The sequence below is a fragment of the Dipodomys merriami genome, unplaced genomic scaffold, assembly GCF_024711535.1.
Source record: "Dipodomys merriami isolate MVZ:Mamm:240054 unplaced genomic scaffold, mDipMer1.0.p SCAF_19, whole genome shotgun sequence".
Lineage (NCBI taxonomy): Eukaryota > Metazoa > Chordata > Mammalia > Rodentia > Heteromyidae > Dipodomys > Dipodomys merriami.
In genome coordinates, this window is record NW_027203270.1 from 159,577 (window position 1) to 179,182 (window position 19,606).

At 40.6% G+C, this 19,606-nt stretch overlaps 1 protein-coding gene across 4 annotated transcripts in view; it reads right to left on the reverse strand.

Moving 5' to 3' along the window:
- The window catches only part of Arhgap44 (Rho GTPase activating protein 44), a 155,576-nt gene that overhangs the window by 36,630 nt on the left and 99,340 nt on the right, over positions 1-19,606 (reverse strand). For all 4 annotated transcript variants that reach the window (XM_070026931.1, XM_070026928.1, XM_070026927.1 and 1 more), the window contains exons 7-10: positions 15,306-15,423; positions 3,852-3,920; positions 1,695-1,776; positions 1,110-1,237 (exon numbers count right to left, since the gene is read on the reverse strand). In XM_070026931.1, coding sequence (XP_069883032.1) covers positions 1,110-1,237; positions 1,695-1,776; positions 3,852-3,920; positions 15,306-15,423 — 397 coding nt within the window. The remainder of the gene's footprint in view (positions 1-1,109; positions 1,238-1,694; positions 1,777-3,851; positions 3,921-15,305; positions 15,424-19,606) is intronic.

Consider the following 19,606-nt stretch of genomic DNA (forward strand, 5'->3'; position numbering starts at 1 on the left):
AGATCAAACCTATAGACTTGTACATTCTAGGTAAGCTCTCTATTGCTTAGCTACATCTGTAGTCCACAAACTACTGTCTTATTTATTTATTTATTTTTGGTAGTCTTGGAGATTAAACTCAAGGCTTTACATTTGCTAGAAAGGTACTCTACTACCTGAGCCACATCTTCAGTGCTCCATTCCTTTTTGAGTATGCAGCATTTTGAGCAAGGCTGGAGCAACACAGGAGCCACCAGCACAGATTTCAGTGTGCTATACTCAAAGTTATATGTGATTTACAAGTTATTTATTTGTAGACGTTTTCATTTAAGTATTTTTAAGTTGTAATGGTAATGTTTCTCTCCCATGGCCCCGGTTTGCCTCCCATAACCTCTATATTTGAAGATTATTTCAGCCTATCTTACATTAATCATGCTTATTGTGTGTACGCTAGACACAACTCCTCCAATCAGTTCATAAGATCCCTATCTCATTCTTACATTAAGTGTATAGCATGCCCTGAATAAATATGGATTGGCTGATCAGGTCATATAAAGATGGAGTAAAGATGTTCAAATAGCTGATAGAAGAAACCAGAGATGGATTTAGCTCCCAGAAAACAACTGACACTGCAAGAAAAACAGCAACAGCCACCAATTCACCATAGTTCTTTTTTTTTTTTCTTAACATGTGGCTCTAAAAAATGCATCTTTTAATGTTGCTATCAATCAAATTGCAAAAGGTTATAAACTCTATTGTAAGCTATGAAATTTGCAAAGCAAGGAGAGGAAAAGGAAGAGAGGAAAAGAACAGGAGGATGACACGAAGTGAGTGACGACAGCAGCAAAGATCACATTCAGTATGAAGAAGCAATTGATAGAATATGGCCATACTACAATCCTCATGGCCAGAGAGTGTTACCCTTCTAAGTCATCTGCTCTCCCTGTGAAAGTGAAGGCTTATGGGGGGGGAGGGGGGAACAGGACCCACCAATGTCTGCAGGAGAAGGGTAACACCCTACTCCACATCTTCTTTGAGGGGGCTTTGGGCAGGGATGTTATAGGAAAGGCTCTGGTGCTCTGCTTCTTGGAAGAGGACACCAGCTGGGGACAAGGCCTGCTCTTCCCTACCTCCTCCTGCATCCCACACTCCAGCAGCATAGTCACACAGGCCTCGATGGGGAAGGCGATCTCGCGGCCACTGATGGTAAGGTGCTCCTCCAAGGGTTTCCCAAAGGAAGGCTTCTCAACCCAGGCCTCTGAAGGGGTAGAACAAGAAAGGGGTCAGCTGGCATCTTGCTAAAGCCGCCCATGCTAGCTGGAATGGTTCTCTTTGATTGTTCAGATTCTCCTATGACTATCAAAGAAAGGGAGTCGCTATTCCTGTGGTTCGGGAGATGATGGAGAGGACGGGAGAGGGTAGATGGGCACCTGTGTCCAATGCTGCTGGGGAAAATGTGACACACCCACAACTGTAGATACTTGTATGTACCTACACATATCTGTTGATAGGTGGTATAGAGTGTGTGTGTGGTGAAGAGTGGTATGCTTGGCTTCACAAATAACTGGATCAACACCCACTTGTGTAGTGGCTCATTTAAACGCAACCTTATTGGGAGGAATGTAAGGGTAAGTGACACATAGGGACATGGTCTCAACCAGAATGGCAAGCAGGCTCCCCAGGCCAACCCTACTCCAAGGAAGGCTTGCACTTACCTTGCTGGGCTTTAATCTGAGGCAACACAGCCTGCAGCAAGGTCAATGACTTCCTGTGATATTCAGCCTGTACTTCTATTAGCTGAGAAAACAAAACGGTAAGACTTACCTCTTGCCAAGGGGTAAGAACCTAGACTTCAGTGGCACGGAGCCTGTTCTGCATAAAGGTGTTCACTCATGGGAACAAAATCCAGCTCCCTACTCTGGTCTGCTCACAATAATGGGCATGCTTTAGCCTCTGTGGCAAATATTCCCATTTCAAGTGGAAATCTGGGAGGCAGAAGAACCAAAAAGGAACATGGGTTCCTCTCACAAAGTGAAGCCTAACCTAAAAGAGCCTGCCATTCATGTCACCCCCTCTCACCTGGCACCCCATCCTCAAAGCAAGGAGAGATGTAACAATAGGTGGATATAAATGAAAACCACGGGCAGAAAGGCGTCTGCCTGTGAGATATGTGCAGGTTAAACCACCCAGCACACATGTTGATCACTGCCAAGTTCAACATACGATTGACCAGAAAACATGTGGTTGGATCCATTATTTTCTACACAAACATTGGGAGGTGAAACTGCTTTGGCTATGGTGATGTGACCCAAAGAACAAGTTCCTTGGAGGTGTTCTACTGTATCATCTCACTAAGTCAAAAAAATTGCTAGCATGTTGATCAGGACCACAGGAAATCCATTTATTTCCCAAACCTGCCCTAAAGGTAGAGGTCTATCAGAGAGAGAAAAGAATCATCATTTCAGAGCTTGGTATGGAAGTGAAACACCAATAACAATAGTAAAATAAGACAGGTATGGAATTCTTTAAAAGGTGAAGGAGACTTTTTAAAGGTCTATGAAACAGTCTGATAAAACTTGGAATGCCAACGATCTCATTGGCTTTAGGAACTATTACAAACAACAAAGGGAATACATTTGAAAAAAAGGTTGCTACTATTTTAAAATAAGCTTTCAAGGATAGAAACAAGACATAGGAGATATTTTGCAGGGTAGAAGGGACAAACCTTGGAATATCTGCACCACTAAGGAAAATGTGGGGAAACTACTAATAGCCCACAGTTAATTCATCCACCATCTACCACAAGACATTTCAAACTCTTTAGGATTTCTCCTTTTGTCTCTCTTTCCTTTATCCTTCCATCATTTTTCTGGTTATTAAAAGTAAAAAGAACAGAAACAGAAACAAAAACAATACCTTGTAAGTTCTAGAGTTTTGTTCTCAACTTTAAAAGCAGGTAAGCGTAATGCCTTTTCATTTTATATTATTTTTCTGTCATGATACTTTTTTTTTTCTGTACTCTGACTTGGTTTCATTTACCCTGATAAATAGCCACAGTCCTAATAATCTAAACGACATCATTCAATGGTAGGCGGCTCAGTTTTGGCTTCTTCCTGCACTCCAATCTCTTAAGTGTATTTACACTGAGGACGGGCAGGCCAGCAGGGCATCTCAATATTCTCTACCCGCCGTTGTCTTGGACAAAAATAGACCAGCACACAAATCTGCACTTGGGGTGACAAGTTTATCTTTCTGTTTTTTTCCCCAAGTCTCCCAGGGCATAGACCAAGATTTTGCAACAGTGAACTTCTATGTAATACCTGGCCAGGACAGCTGTAACAACCAAAACTTGTCTCTAGAGCCTACCAAATATCTGCTAGGAAAGGAAGCAGAATCCCTCTTGGATATGAAATTACTGCCATGGACAACAGAGCTTCACTAATCCTCAGGATTGAGGGGAGGAGGACTTTTTTTGTCAGTCCATGGGGCTTGAACTTCGGGCCTGAGTGCTGTCACTGAGATTCTGTGCTAAAGGCTAGAAATCTACTCACTTTGGGCCACAGCTCTACTTCCAGTTTTTAAGTGGTTATGTAGAGATTAAGAGTCTCATGGACTTTTCTACCTGGGCTGGCTTCCAACCTGATCCTCAGATCTCTGCCTCTTGAATAGTTAGGATTACAGGTGTGAACAATCAGTACCCAGAAGAATTAATAGAAGGCAGAATCTATTTACAGGTAAAAACAGTCAATGCACCACTCCTTTCTGTGATGTAATCAACCAGAGGCCCTGGGTTCCAGGTCCACATTAACTTCCTGTGGGTATCATGACTCCAGGGAACAGATGCCAGCATTCTTACCTTTCCCATCCCTTACCGTTTGAAAGTAGTTTGCATAGTCAATTTCTTTGGCGACAAAACTGTACATGTCAGCGGAGAGCTGGTCCTGTGCAAAGTAAAATAAACAAGCAAGGTAAAACTTAAAATAATAGAACAGCTAAAGCCTTACCCTAGACACCATAAGAGAACAGAGTCTTAAGCACTGTTTTGTCTCATTTTCAATATTTGACATATTGTAAAGTCTTCCCATGGGGATGACAGGCTTCTCAACCTTGAAAATGAGTGAGCTCAAATGTACACCTAGCCAATGCCAGTGGCTCAGGCTTGTAACCCTAGCTTCTCGGAGGCTGAGATCTGAGGATCATGGTTCAAAGCCAGTACAGGCAGGAAAGTCTGTCTTATCTCTAATTAACCAGCAAAAAACTAGAGGTAGAGTTGTGGCTCAAATAGTGGAGCACCAGCCTTGAATGGGAAAAGCTAAGGTATAGTATCCAGGTATTGAGTTCAAGCCCCCAGGACTAGTGTACATGTATATCTGCATGTGTGTGCACACATGTACACCTATACTAGGGGTTTCCCTAGGATTAAATCACATGGGCTGTGAGTACAGTTAGTCCAAGGTGGGGTGCAGAGGGATGAGCAAACTGCTTCCATGTCTCTTTGTAGCTTGTACTACCCTTGTGAAGCCAGCTCAGCATCTAGCACACTGCTCTCTGCTGAGCCTCTCGCTCTGTCATTTCTTCTTTGGGGTCCTTTCACTGCCCTGCTCTCCTTTGTTCTCAATACCACCTGGATGGTGATCATCAGCACACGGGAAAATGATAGAAATACAGCCATTTGGAGAAATGTTGGCTAAGACAGGTGCACAGGGGAAGGCTTGCTGATTCAAAACCTGGCAAAATCTGGACTCATCCCAGATTGCACACAAATCTTACAATGTAAGCAATCTTTCATCTTCTGGCTAGGGTAGCGATGGTCTAATGCTGCACTAGAATCTGGAATGGTTGGTCCTCCAAGGACAGAGAAACAACCATAGATCATATAATAATAACAGCACATTTTGAACAGGACATTTGGACTCTGTTACTAATTGCAGGGTGTGTGTGTGTGTGTGTGTGTGTGTGTGTGTGTGTGTGTGTACTGGTACTGTGTGTGTGTGTGTGTGTGTGTGTGTGTGTGTGTGTGTGTGTGTGTACTGGTACTGGGTCTTGAACTCAGGGCTGTGTGTTCTCATTTGGCTGTTTTACTCAAGACTGGCTCTCTACCACTTAAGTTATACCTCTACTTCTGACTCTTTGCTGGTTAATTGGAGATAAGGGGGTCGCACACTTTTCTGATCAGACTGGCTTCCAATTGCTATCCTCGGATATAGAATTTCAGATGTGAGCCACCAGCACTTACCTGATGACTGTAGTTTTGAGCGCTTGTCTCACTTCTTTGTTGGTTTTAGATGTATTATTTTATTATTATTTTATTTTAGATGTATTATTTTTTGTATTTTCTTTTTTGATATTAGGGATTGAATCTAGGATGATGCATTTGCTAGGCCAGCACTTTGCCACTGTGCCACATCCTAGCCCATTGTGTCACTTATCTGAGCAAGTCACATGTAGGGACTCTAAGGTTCTTACTGGTTCAGCAATCTGTGGCAGGGAAACCCTAGAAAAAGAGAGATGCTTCTAGAGGAGAAAAGAGCCTACATGACCAGGTTGAGAGAAAAGGAACAGCAGCACAGAAAGTGGACCTAGAGACCAAATGAATAAAGCAGGCAGCTACGTGTTTCAGGAGGAGCCTACTTCATGAAACCTCAAGCAACCTGTACCAATGTTCTAACTCTCAGCCTCACAAGCTGCCCACTTGGCTGACTCTCAGTGAGAAGTAAGATGTGCTTGAGTGCTTCACCTCATTTCCAAGTTCTGTGGTGATGAGCACTGATTCCTGGAAACATCACTCAAGAGCTCTTACAAGCAAGGCATTGGGATCAAGCCACAGTGATAAAGGGGGAAATCTGTCTCCTGAGGAGTGCTCAAGACGAATTAGACAATGCATGTAAGACCCATACACAGACAGTGAAGACAGAGGAAAATGAATTCACTGTCACTGAAAGTTGTATCAAGCATCATTTCACCTAACCATCTCCAGTAAGTATTACATATCTATGTTAGAACGTAAGGTTACAAAATTTTGAATTTCTTTTCTGCTGGTCATTTCTCAAAATGAACAACACATCTGGGGCTTAAAAACCATTGGTTAAAGCTGGGTGCCAGAAGCTCACACCTGTATCTTACCTACTTAGGAGGCAGAGATCTGAGATTTGTGGTTCAAAGTCAGTCTGGGCAAGAAAGTCCATGAGACTCTTATCTCCAATTAACCATAAGAAAACCAGAAGTGGTTCTGTGACTCAAAGTGGTAGAGTATGAGCCTTGAGCACAAGAACACAGAGACAGAGTTCAAGCCCAAAGACTGGACAAAACCAGAAAACAACCCTCCCAAACTATTGGATAAACGATAAATGAGGAAACTAGGATCCAGAGTTGGCATAATTTTCAGGAGAATAAAATATGTTCAAGATCTCCTGAAGACCCTCTATATAAATGTCTTTCCAAATATCATATTGAGAAGAGTTTGTCGGGATCAAAATCATTTGCCATCCTGCAGTAGGTCTGCTCAGCAGACTTGAGTCACCTTGTTTTCAGGATGGAAAAGATCAAATGGCTTGGTCAGTAAGAAAAAGCAAGGGGACGCTGAAAGGACTAGCTGCTGCATTACATACACTCTCAACATCTCAATATTCTAACTAATCCAACAGGATCAGTTATATAGAAAAAACTGAAACTAAAAACAAAACAAAACTGGTATGTACTGTAGGGAGAAGGAAATGATATATGTTAGAAGTTCAGAGCTACAAATAGGAAGAACACTATGGAAGTACTAGGTGAAGGTAAAATTAAACTTTTATTTAAAACTCAATCATTTATTTTTGTTCACTTGTTTTTGAGAGAAGGTCTTACTATGTAGCTCAGGCTAGCTTAGAACTTGAAGTCCTCCTACTTTAGCCTCTTCAGTGCTAAGATCTACATGTACCACAATGCTTTGGCTTTAAAACTTTTTTCTTGTTCTTAACTGACCTAGCAGATAACAGTTGCAAAATAACAACAGTAACAATGTAGCCAGTTAGGAAAACCTTGTTATTAAAATGCTCTATGTATGAAAGAATATTATGCCATTTGAGAGTAGACTTGGATTAGTTGTAAATGACTAGTGCAAACTAGCTTGACCACAAAAGTTTTTAAATAGCATATAACATATATATATATAAGCTATATATATATGTATAAATATATATATATAAGAAAATGAAAGCAGAGAACAGGTTCAATGAAAACAACAAAAGAAGGAAAAATTATGGAAGACAAACACAGATGCACAAACTAAGACCAACAAAGATAACAGTAATAAGTGTGGTAGCTATTACTCTATTATATCACTATCACTCTACATACTGATGGTCTCAATAAAAGGCAGAAATTATCAGAGTAAGATCTTAGAAGAACACTCAACTATATGTTGTCTACCAGAAACCCACTATAAATATAAAGACACATATGGACTAAAAGCAAAGGTACAGAAAAAGATATACCATGTTAACACTATTCAGAGCTGCTACTTTTAACATTTGAGATATGCAGACCAGAGGAAAGGAAGTAAGAGATTCAGATGGGCAATAATTATGGTGGAGTCAATGGAGTCAGAGACAGAGCAATCATTAATTATATAGGCAGATTCTAAAAATAATAACAGATAGAACTACAAGGAGATGAATCCAATATTACCGTATAGCAGCTTCATTCAACACCTTTCTGAGAAATAGACAGATATAGTGGGGCAGACAATAAGCATGGACAAGGTTTATTTCAATTGGATTGCCAATGAACTGGATATAACTGTCAAGTTTTTTTATTATTAAGTAGTTGTACAAAGAGGTTACAAATCCATATGTCAGATTATGAATATGATGCATCTTAATCACTGCCACATTTTCCTATTTACTGATTTCTATGGACCACTGCCTCAACAGAATATCTATTCTCCTGAGCTCATGTGTACCACACACTAATAGACCACATGTGGGCCATCAGACGCTACTCAATGAATTTACAATAACAAGAAATTGGGGCTGGGAATGTGGCTTAGTGGTAGAGTGCTTGCCTACCATGCGTGAAGCCCTGGGTTCGATTCCTTAGTACCACATACACAGAAAAAGCCAGAAGTGGTACTGCGGCTAAAGTGGCAGAGTTCTAGCCTTGAGTAAAAGAAGCTCAAAGACAGTGCCCAGGCCCTGAGCCCAAGCCCCAGGACTGGCAATAAATAAATAAATAAATAAATAAAAATAAAAATGAGAAATTATGCAACATAGGAAGTGGTGCTGTGGCTCTAAGGATAGAGCACTAGCCTTGAGCTGAATAGCTCAGGGATGGCACCCAGCCCACGTTCAAGCCTCATGACTGACAACGAAAAGGAATTATGCAACATCTACTTTCAGACTACAATGGAGTTAAACCAGAAATCAGACTACAACGGAATTAAACCAGAAATCAGAAATCACACCAGTAAAAGGAAGACAACAGGAACACCTTCAGACACTCAAAGGACTGATCCATTTCTAAATAACAATCCAGTTAAAAGTGGTTTACTTCTGCCACTCCTGATGCTGCTAGGTCCCTGTGGACTAAGGGAGAAAACTCCAGCTTGCCATGGCGGATGACAAGTCTAAGGAGTAAGAGCAGATTGTAAACTGTGGTTGTGTTAATGGGAAGATGCAGGACAAGATAGTTCTGTGGTGTAGCTTAATAAAGAGGCATTTGTCATTCAAGGAATGACATACAAATAAATAAATTTAAAAGTACATCTTATATATTTTCAAATCAGGTGTCTTGTTTAAATGAACTTACTAAAATAATTAAATTAAAATTTGGCAAATACCTAAATAGACAGTTCACCAATATAGAGGGCAAATAAGCACTGAAAAGATATTAAATATCATTACATCACTCAGGAAATAGGAATTAAAATAAAAGAAAGGAAAGCATTACATGTCTATTACATGTCTCCTAAGGAGTAGAAATCCCAAACACTAACACTACAAAATGTTGGAACAGATGTGCAGCAACAGTAACTCTCACTCATTGCTGTGGGCATGCAAATTAGTACTGCCACTCTGGAAGAGAGTTGGCAGGTCTTTGCAAAACTAAACATATTCTCACCGCAGCATTCAGCAATTGTGCCCCTTAGCATTTGCCTAATGAACTGAAAACTCATGCCCACACAAAAACCCACATATAGGTGTCCACTGTGCCTGTGTTCCTAACAGCCAAAACTTGACAGCAGCCAAGATGCCCTTCAGTACAGAAACGGAGAAATAAATAACAATCTCATTCACCATTAAAAAGAAACGAGCTTCTAAATTATGTAAAGACTTGGAGGAAACTTAAGTACCTATTACTATGTATAAGACCCCAATCTGAGCCAGGTGCTGGTGGCTCACGCCTGTAATACTAGATATTCAGGAGGCTGAGGTCTGAAGATGGCAGTTCAAAGCCAGCCCAGGGAAGGAAAGTCCCATGAGACTCTTATCTCCAATCAATCACCAGAAAACTGGAAGTGGCACTATGGCTTAAGAGGTAGATCACTAGTGGTAGAGCTGAAGAGCTGAGGGACAGCGCCCAAGCCTAGAGTTCCAGCCCCACAACCAACCAAAAAAAAAAAAATGACCCCCATCTAAAAAGGCTCTATTATTCCAACTGTAGAACATTCTAGAAATGGTAAAATGATGGCGATAGAAGAAAGATGGATGGCTGCCAGGTGTCTGAGGGAAAAGGAGGACAACAAACACAGAGGATTTGGGGGACAGTGAGATTACTCTCCTTGGTACTAGAATGATACAGACATGTCATCATCCACATGTCCAAATCCACAAGAAACACACCATCAGTGTGTGGGCCTCAGTGATGACATTCCAACACAGCTTTCTCCAAGTGCATCAGTTCTGCACACCTGGCTCAGGATGCGAATAATGGGGAATTATCCATGGAGGTGACAAGAGGTACACAGCATTTAAAAAATTTTGCTATTCGGAATTAACAGTGTTCCAAAATAAAAGTCACTGGTTGGTTAAAAACACTGTTTAAAAATATTTCAAAAGTTAAAAGGAAAAATAAAGCAAGAACTGATTTTCTGATTCATAGATTAGATATAGATATGTTAGATGCAGGTCAATTTTCCCTTTTTGTGGTTCTATCATTAGTTTGAGCCTCCTATAATCTGTGCTTCAAGTTCCCATTGTCTGTCTTCCATGTCTGTCATTGTTTCTACAGTTTCTATTTCTTTGGGTCCCTTTTCCTTAACACACTGGAAGAAATTTATTTTTCTACCTCACGGCTTCAATTTTCTGCAATGCCAGTTCTGTTCTTGAATAAGAACAATTCTATATTTGCAGTACGGTTTCCAAATATAATCCCAGTCTCATTCAGTTCCTCTTCCACATGGAGCCTCTATCTCACATTGACACACTGAGGCCTGATAACTATATTCCCTTGAATTGGGCTCCAAGCTGTGGTATCTGAATTTCATTGTGGCAATCAGTAAGACCTTTCCAAGAGTGCTCTAAATTCCCTGGCGTATGGGTGACTTTCCATGTCTATGAGTTATTCACTTGCAGATTGATCATTATTGATCAAAAATACTGAGAATTGGGGGCTGGGAAGGTGGCTCCGTGGTACAGTGCTTGCCTTGCATGCATGAGGCCCTGGGTTCGATTGCTCAGCACCTTATAAGCAGAATAGGCCAGAAGTGGTGCAGTGGCTCAAGTGGTAGTAGCCTTGAGCTGAAGAGCTGAGGGACAGCGCCCAGGCCCAGAGTTCAGGCCCACAACTGACAGAAAAAAAAAATACTGAGAATTAACTGCAGGTGCCCTAAGCATATACAAGACATTTTTTTCTTCCTTTTCATTATTCTCTAAGGCACACAATATAACAATGTACACAACACTGTGTTGTGTTAGGCACTATTCTAGGGATGATTTAAAGCATATTGGATATGGTGCACAGTACTTGAAAATCTAGATTTTGTGCAGGAGTCTGGAATCATGGATACCAAGGACAACTTTATTTTGTTGTTTTCTAGCATAGAAAAATAATATACACAAGATAATTTTTTGAAAGCCTTAACATGGTATGCATCTCTTTCCTGCCCCTTTTTTCCCAGGTGGACAGAAGGTCCTCAGAGCCTATCTACTTGGGGTCAGTCTCATGAGTTGGCAGCCTGTGGGGTGGGGGTCAGTTTGGGGACACGCTGCTGCAGTAGAGGGTACTTGCAGTCTACTCACCACAATGATTAGTGAAGCCATTAGGTCAGGGAGCATCCATGTAATGTGTTCCCACTTTAGGTAAGTGATGCCTCCCCTATGCTACAACAGCCCGACCTGCCAGGGAAGGTCTCAGAAGTGTTGTAGGAAAATCCAGTAGAAATTGGCTTCCTACTTGGTATGACTCTCTTGCCCTTATGTCTGGTGGGATGGATGCTCTACTGGCGGAAGGACATCCAAGCACTACCAATGCTCCTCAACCTCTTCTCAACCTACCATACTTGATGGAAAAAGTAGCTCTACTGAAATATCATGTACATATTTCCCAAGACATTACATGAGTTTAATACTAAGAGGAGTGGCAGGGCCAAACTCAATGTTGTCTTGATGTCTGCCAATATGCATACATGCCTTTAAGTCAGCCTATGAGGAGAACAAGGTGGGCTGAAAATTGTCTTCCAGTTGTCACCTTCCCCAAATTTAAGCCTGGTTGTGAAAACATACAGACTACACCCTAGAGAAGACGAAGTAAGACACAGGTTAAAAGAGACATAATGAAGATGAGGCCAAGTAGGAAGGAGAATGACATGGGTGCAGCAAGGGGGAGGGAGGTATCAGCAGGAAAGTGGAAGGGGCAAAGTTTGACCTTCCAGAGGAAGCCCAGAACTTCAACCTGACTCAGTCAAATCAAACCTGATACTACATTGAACAGATTGGTTCTCTAATTACTATCTCTGCTGTTTCTTCAAAGATCAAAATCCACCCTGACTGGGTTTTCTACATGGCAAACACTATGCGCCCCAAAGAGGGGCTTTCCTCTTGATCTTCTCTCTAAATATGAGTAGACTGCTGCTCAATAACCTTTTAATGTTGCTGGTGTGTCACAAAGTAGAGGACCTTAAAGATTTGTCTCCTGAGAAAATACAAAAACGTAAGAATACAATGGAAACCCCAGTCAAGAAGCTCAGAGGAAAGATCAAGGTAGAAACTGAGAAACTGGCAGCCAAAGAAGTAGAATTAAAAAAGAAAGTAAGAAGAGAAGTTGAACAAAACCTTCAGTGAGAACTCTCATGAGCAGCTCAGCACAAAGACAAGACTCCTGGGAGTGGAAATGATTGTCACAAACTTCATACAATAAAACAGATGTCACAGACCAGCCAAGATAACTACAAAGGAAGAAGGAAGGTGGCCTCACTGAACACTGCGTTTGCTACATAGCCATTAGACTAGGAAGAGGCAAACAGATGAAGAGGCAAACCAATATGAGGGATTGCATGGTAGAATTTCACTTCCTGAAAAGGTGCTGATTTAACTATCTACCTAAAGCCACAAAAATCATACCATACATGAAAAGAAACTGGTATGCATGAAGAAATATGTAAAATACATTCAAGTATTGAAAATATGAAATGGTTTATCTTTTGGGTAGAAGATGTCTCATGGCCCATGTGGAAGCTTTTTCCAGGCAAAGGAAATAGACAGAACTGACTAGGTTTTTAAGATCAGAAGACAGCAAGCAAAGCCAATAGCAGAGCAGGCTAGAAAAAGTACCTGCAGTATAGCAGACATGAAAGTATTTCATGTTCCTTGTACGTAGAGAACACACACACACACACAAATTCTTAAAAATAACTGAAATAAATTTATCTGATTTGGGGAAGGGAAGGGGAAGCACAGAAATGGTGGGATAAAAGGTAAACCAATTCATCAGTGAAACCCATTATTGTCACGATGTTGGAAATGAACTATATAACGGTGGGAGGGGGGCTAGGTAGAGGCAAGTTGGGAGGGGAAAAACTGGGAGAGAAAGACATTCTTCAAAAGGAAACATATTCATTACCTGATTTATGTAACTGTAATCTCTCTGTACATCACATTTACAATAAAATTTTAAAAAATTACAAAAATCCTGGCTCAACTGCTAACAAAATAGGCAATTCCTCCAACTGGTTATAGCTTATGTGGAAACTAACCAATAAACTCATAAAGATACATTCATTGCTACTAATATTTAGGCAAGTTGAAGCTCAAGAACACAAACAGAGCACCCCCCGCGCCTCCCCCGCCACAGACTAGTGAAACTGGAAACAGGAGTAACAAATCTTACAGGTAATGATGAGAGGAAATGTGCCACTTTTCATACTGATGGTGGAAATGTGAATTACTATTTTCTTTTCCTAGAAGTAAACTACCTTCACCTAGTTAAAAAAATCTATCTATCTATCTATCTATCTATCTATCTATCTATCTATCTATCTATCTATCTATCTATCTATCTAGATTACATATATGCATAGATTTTGACTTAAATGTTATCACCTTGGGAAATCTATGCATTAGGGAAATAACCAACTTACCAGCATATAATGGTACATGTACAAGTATGTTTACAGTACCATTTTGAGAGAAAGAAGCAAAATACAACAATGAAGAACTCATCAGTCTTAACATCCTTCAACAGGAAAACAGCTAAGTAAGTCATGGTGTTTGTATATGTACTATAAACAAATGTCTATCCACATATGTGTATTATGTATATATACACATATGTATGTATGTGTACGTATATAACATGGAATGTTATACTTTCAGTAAGTTTGACTTTGGATACTAGTTTGAAAAGAGTGGTTAATTTTAAGAATTAGGTGCTAGACTAATTATAAACAGCACAGCTGATATTTATTTGTTAAAACTGCAACAGTAACTACGGTAATACTATCCACATGTATGTGTTTGTATGACTATGAAGGAAGGTATGCAGTCTACAGGTTGTAACACCTTATAACGTTCCTTATCCTTATAATTTTCATGGTGCTTGGCATGTAACACAGTACATTGTGAAAGAGAATTTTAGGGGTTCTTTATTGTTTTCCCCAGTTCTGGGGTTTGAGCTTAGAGCTTCTTGATTGTCTGGTTTGTTTATTTAAAGCTTGTGCTCTACCAATTGAGCCCAGCTCTTTGCTAGTTAATTAGAAATGGAATGTCTCACTTTTCTGCAAGAGCTGACTTCAGTCCATGATCCTTTCAATCTCAGCCTTCTGAGTAGCTAGGATTGTAAATGCAAGCCACTGGTACCTACCTCAGAGTTATTAATACATATTGGTGGGTGGGAGTGAGAACTAGATACCTTATTTGTAAATGGATTGCTGAGCTGGGAGGGAGAGAATTCTTGCCTTTTGTCATATTATATTTTTCCAATACTATGGTAAATGTATAACTTTTTATAATCTTCAAAGTCTTTGGCAGAATATAGGTCTTAGGCAGAACAGTAAAGGTAAGTAGCTACCCTAGAATGTATACAGTACTGACACTCTTATTTTGACCTATTTCAATGTGTCCTCCTACTACTACATTCCATGTCTACTGGGAGTCCAAGGGACAAATTTGCCTTATCACAATGAATTCTGGAACTGAAGTATTGATCTTACTTTGCTTGGCTCCACAGAACTATAACAGCAACAGGATAACAATAACAGGAGATCAGAACAGTTAGAGGAAAATGTTATGCTTGTTCCTTGAGACTAACTAGAGTTTGGAGTTCCTTGCCAACCTAAACTAACATATGTACATGTTAGCAGATGTCCATGTCCATTGAGTATGATGAATAGTGTGTTGCTAACTAAATCTTACAAATATGTGTTAAGAAAATGGGTGGTGAGCATGTGCATGGGTTCAGCATGATGAGCTCTCTCTTAGAAGTGGAAAGTTTGTTTGCTCTCTGACTATCCCCATGGCTGGCATTTCACTTCATAGACCAGTCTTCCAGGAGGCATAGTATCGACAAGGAGACTCAGAAAGTATTAAAAAGGTAATGAAAATAAGCAATTTATAACAGTCAGTCAAGGCTCATCCGTGGTTTCAATTCTCAATTGTTGGCCAGAAGTGTTTCTCACAGAAACAAAGGCCATTTTCTCTTTGCCTGTTGTGCAGTATCCACATGGAATAACCCAAGGCTGACTGTCTGAAGAGGTCAACATCAAAGCCTCCACTCAGTCTTTATCCTGGTATCTGGACATGAAATAATCAGGCACGTTTGAAGACCTGCACTTTAACTAGACACTTGAGAAGAACCAAACAAGAGGGCTCCCCATTGTGTCCCAGAAGAGAGCCGTGAAGAAGGGCAGGTACCCTGCAAATCTCCACTCTGTTGGCCGCCTCCTCCATCTCTTCCCTGAGGGCATCAGCCTTGGCACCCGCAGGCTGCAGGCTGCTGGACAACCCTGTGGACTTGGAAGTCTGCTGCCACCTGATGGAAAACAGGAGAAAAAAAAAAGAGGAGAGGCATGAGACAGGCAGAGCCCTGGGGCTATCCGAAACTGAGAGTATACCCAATTGCAGATATTACCCCTGGGGACTGCACACTCCTGCTGAGAAGGAGAAGTGATGAAATGTTATCATGTACTAACCTAGGAGAAAAGTGGGCCCTACCTCCACATTGCAACTACAGGCTGAGACTGGGGATTGGGTACTCCTATACAAAGAAAGAACGTCTCCCAGGTTGCCATTGCCACCTCTGTGGTCTTCTGAACAGCAGGCCAAATGACAATTATTACGAATGTCTTTTCAACAAGTGCATGTTATTTTTCAGTGACAAATTACAATTAGGTACATTTACAAAGCCCGGGACTAGTGAGTGGCTCATGGCTGTAATCCTAGCTACTCAGGAAGTTGAGATCCGAGGATCATGGTTCAAAGCCAGCCTACACAGGAAAACCCATAAGACTCTTAATTCTAATTAATCAGCAAAAAGCCACACATGGAGCTGTGTCTCAAGTGGTAAAGTATCAGCCTTGAGTGAACAACCTAAGGGATAGCACTCAAGTCCTGAGTTCAAGTCCCAGTACTGGCAGACACACAAAAATTATGTATTTATTTGGTACCATGTAGCATGATTAAATAACTAATGAAATACATAACGTTTTACATACTAACAGTAGTTAATAGTAATGTATTATATACATTTCAAAATCACTATCACTATCTCTCAGTATAGTCTGTGTCATTCATTAACTTTCCCAGTGGGTATACATGTGGGAATTCTACTATTTGACTGAAGATAGTGATACATGCTAATTGAGAACATACACCAGTGAAGAATAAAAACAAATTGTAAAGTAAAAATCTTCACAGATAGGGAGAAAACTGTACAGTAATATTTATTTTATATTTTCATGAAAAAAATTATCTTTGTGAGGAAGGAATACTGCCCTCCCCATCTCTCTCTCTTTTTCGTCGCTAGTATGAATATTTGAATTCAAGGCCTCATACTTGTTAGGCTGGCACTCTACCACATGAGCCATACCTTACCTAAGCCCTTTTTGCTGTCATTATCTTTTTGCATATGGTCTTGTATTTATGCTTTGGCTGGCATGGGCCACAATCCTATTTGTTTCCTGTTCAGCTGAAATGAAAAGGGCATGCCACCATGCCAGATTTTACTGGTTGAGATGGGGATTTTCCAATAATTTTGTCTGGGCTGGTCTTAAACTACAGTCTTCCTAATCTCTACCTCCTAAGCAGCTGGGATGACAGGCATGAGAATGCCTCTTCAGATGAGGGACCTTATTGGTTGCTAGTCATTATAGGGGAGCTGATGGAAGCCCTCCCTGAAAGGCAGTTCCAAGGACACTAGGCCCAACAATGGGTTTCTCTTCTTATGGGTCTGTGAACTCAATGGCTCATAGGTATCAGCAGATAGGAGAAAGAGGCCAAACAAGCTGTTATTTTAAGAATGACTCTCCTGAGCCAGATGTCAGTGGCTCACACCTAAAACCCTAGCTACTCAGGAGGATGAGGTGTGAGGCTCAAAGTTCAGCGTCAGCCTGGACAGATAAATTCAAGAGTTTCTCATCTCTAGTTAACTAGTAGAAATCCAGAATTCCAGAATTGACTCAAGGGGTAAAAGTGCAAAAAAGCTGAACATAGACACTACACTGAAAATTAACAACTTGTAGACAAGAGGGAAAAACTAGGAGAAAGTGAAGGAAGGGCTGGCATTATTCAAAAAGATATGCACTCATTACTTGACTTATGAAATGGTAACTCCTCTGTTCATCACCTTTATAATAACAATTTAAAAAATTAAAAAAGTGAAGGGGAGAGAGAGAGAGAGAGAGAGAGAGAGAGAGAGAGAGAGAGAGAGAGAGAGAGAGAGAGAGAGAGAGAGAGAGAGACAGAGACAGAGAGAGAGAGAGAGAGAGAGAGAGAGAGAGAGAGAGAGAGAGAGAGAGAGAGAGAGAGAGAGAGAGAGAGAGAGGAAGCTGAGTAAGAAGAGGCCCTGAGTTCAGGCCCCCGTACTGGCACAAAACAAAAACAAGACCAAACAAAACCCTTAGTCACCTGGATATTTTATCTTCTTCTTGTACTAGAGACATGAGATGTAGAGATACTTCTAGACCATAAGAAAAACAACAGGGTAATCAAGATGACTAGCAACATATAAACCTGGCTTCAGGCTTGGCAAGTCTGAAGGGAGAGGAAAGGATTGGGGAATCTAAGGTGTGTGTCCCATTGAGGGGAGTGCTGCATTGGTTGTCAAATGCTTCCATTGATAAGATAATTTAGAAACTTTATGTGAACTCCTCTCATGAAATGCAGGAAGAGATTAGGTAATTTTTCTAAACATCATACAGGCTAATAGAGTAGCGACCAAGCAAGTAGCTGTGGTGGTTCTATATGGCATTCAGGCCAGCAGTTTGAGGCCTCTAAGGTAGGGGTAAAAAATGGGATGCTCCTGCCCTCCCCATCTTAAAGTTCAAGAGTATAATCCCTAGAGGTTTTTCTCTATTCCACTTTTTTCTTCTGTTACTCATAGAGAAATAAAGAGAGTACAGGGATTGATGGTATAAGATAAGGTAAAGAGAAACTAAAGGTGTCTTTGTGAATAGAAAAAAAAATAGCAAAGAAAAGGACTCTCTGTTCCCTAAAAAAGAGTGTAACCCTGGGAAAATTCATCATAAAAGGCTTTGGGATGTCCAGTCGGTTTGATGGTCCAGAGAGACACGTGTCCTGGAAAAGATTTCTGATTCCAAGATAAAAATTTAGGGCAAATTAGAAAGAAGATATTCTACTCAATGTGATTTCAAGATTGAAGTTGAAATAAGTTGGCAGCAAACAATTGGTGAGAATCCCTGAGAGATTCTTTGTTTTTAGATAGAGGTTTACGATACACAAATGATATTGTTGATTCATACCCCCCAGGCTTAACTGTTTTAAATAATGTATTAGATTATGGTAAGTAAAATCTGAGATGCCACAGCTAAGACAACAAATATCCTTTTGCATAACTATATAAACATAATAAAAAAAACCACAAATACCCCTCCACAGTGATTGCAGGATCAGGTTATAATCATTATCTGAAGAAATAACAACCATTTTTTGTGGTTATAATATACCCCCTCCCCACACACACCAACACATACATATAACTACACATGCACAAATGTGAACACATATAAACAAACATATACCACACACATATAAAGACATAAGTTGGTTTTAATGTTTTTGCAAATCTGGGTTAGATTTTCAAGAAAAAAAAATTTCAATTATAGAGCTGGGCGCTAGTAGCTCACACCTGTAATCCAAGCTACTCAAGGAGGCTGAGATCTGAGGACTGAGGTTTGAAGCCAGCCCAGTCAGAAAAGTCCCTGTGAGACTCTTATCTCCAATTAACCACTCAAAGACTGGAAATGATACTCTGGCTCAAGTGGTAGAGTGTTAGCCTTGAGCACAAAGGGGCTCAGGGAGCACAAAGAAGCTACGTCCTGAGTTCAAGCCCCACAACCTACCCCCCAAAAATCTCAATTAGGGTTAGTATATGTAAATTAAAACAACATTTCCCCAAGTTAGCTGATTTTCCCTTCAAGTTTTTTTTTCTAAGTTGTGTCCTTTAGTCAATATCCCAGTCCTTTAAAAGACACACAGTCTCATCTCTCTAATGGAATCTTACTTGCAGTAAGCTCTGTAACTAATGACATAGTCATTTTGAATAGCAAAGTACTAAGGAGACTTTGGAAAAGAATCAGCCCAACAGTACCTATCAAGAAAAGTGAACTGAACCATGAATGTCAAGGTATGCTGGTCTTCTCAGACCATCTGCTCTAAAATAAACTCAAGGGTTGACTGTTATTCCACAAAGGTTCTGGACAATGTCCAGGCTTTAAAATCTGAAGGGCAGAAAGTTAAATGTCTTCCCACCATATTAGTGGATGTACCACTGTAATTCTCTGGAGACAGAGGGGCGGGACAATGGGAAGATGAAGACAGGGCACAAGCTATCCCGAAGTCCAGAAGAGAGAAGAAGATGCAAAATGGGGGTTGGGATCTCAGGAAATGGGTAAAGAAGGCAAACCTGAGATCAGTCCAGGACAGCATGAATGTTCAGGAGAATTTCTGGAAGGTCAACAGCAAAGTGCCCTCAGTGG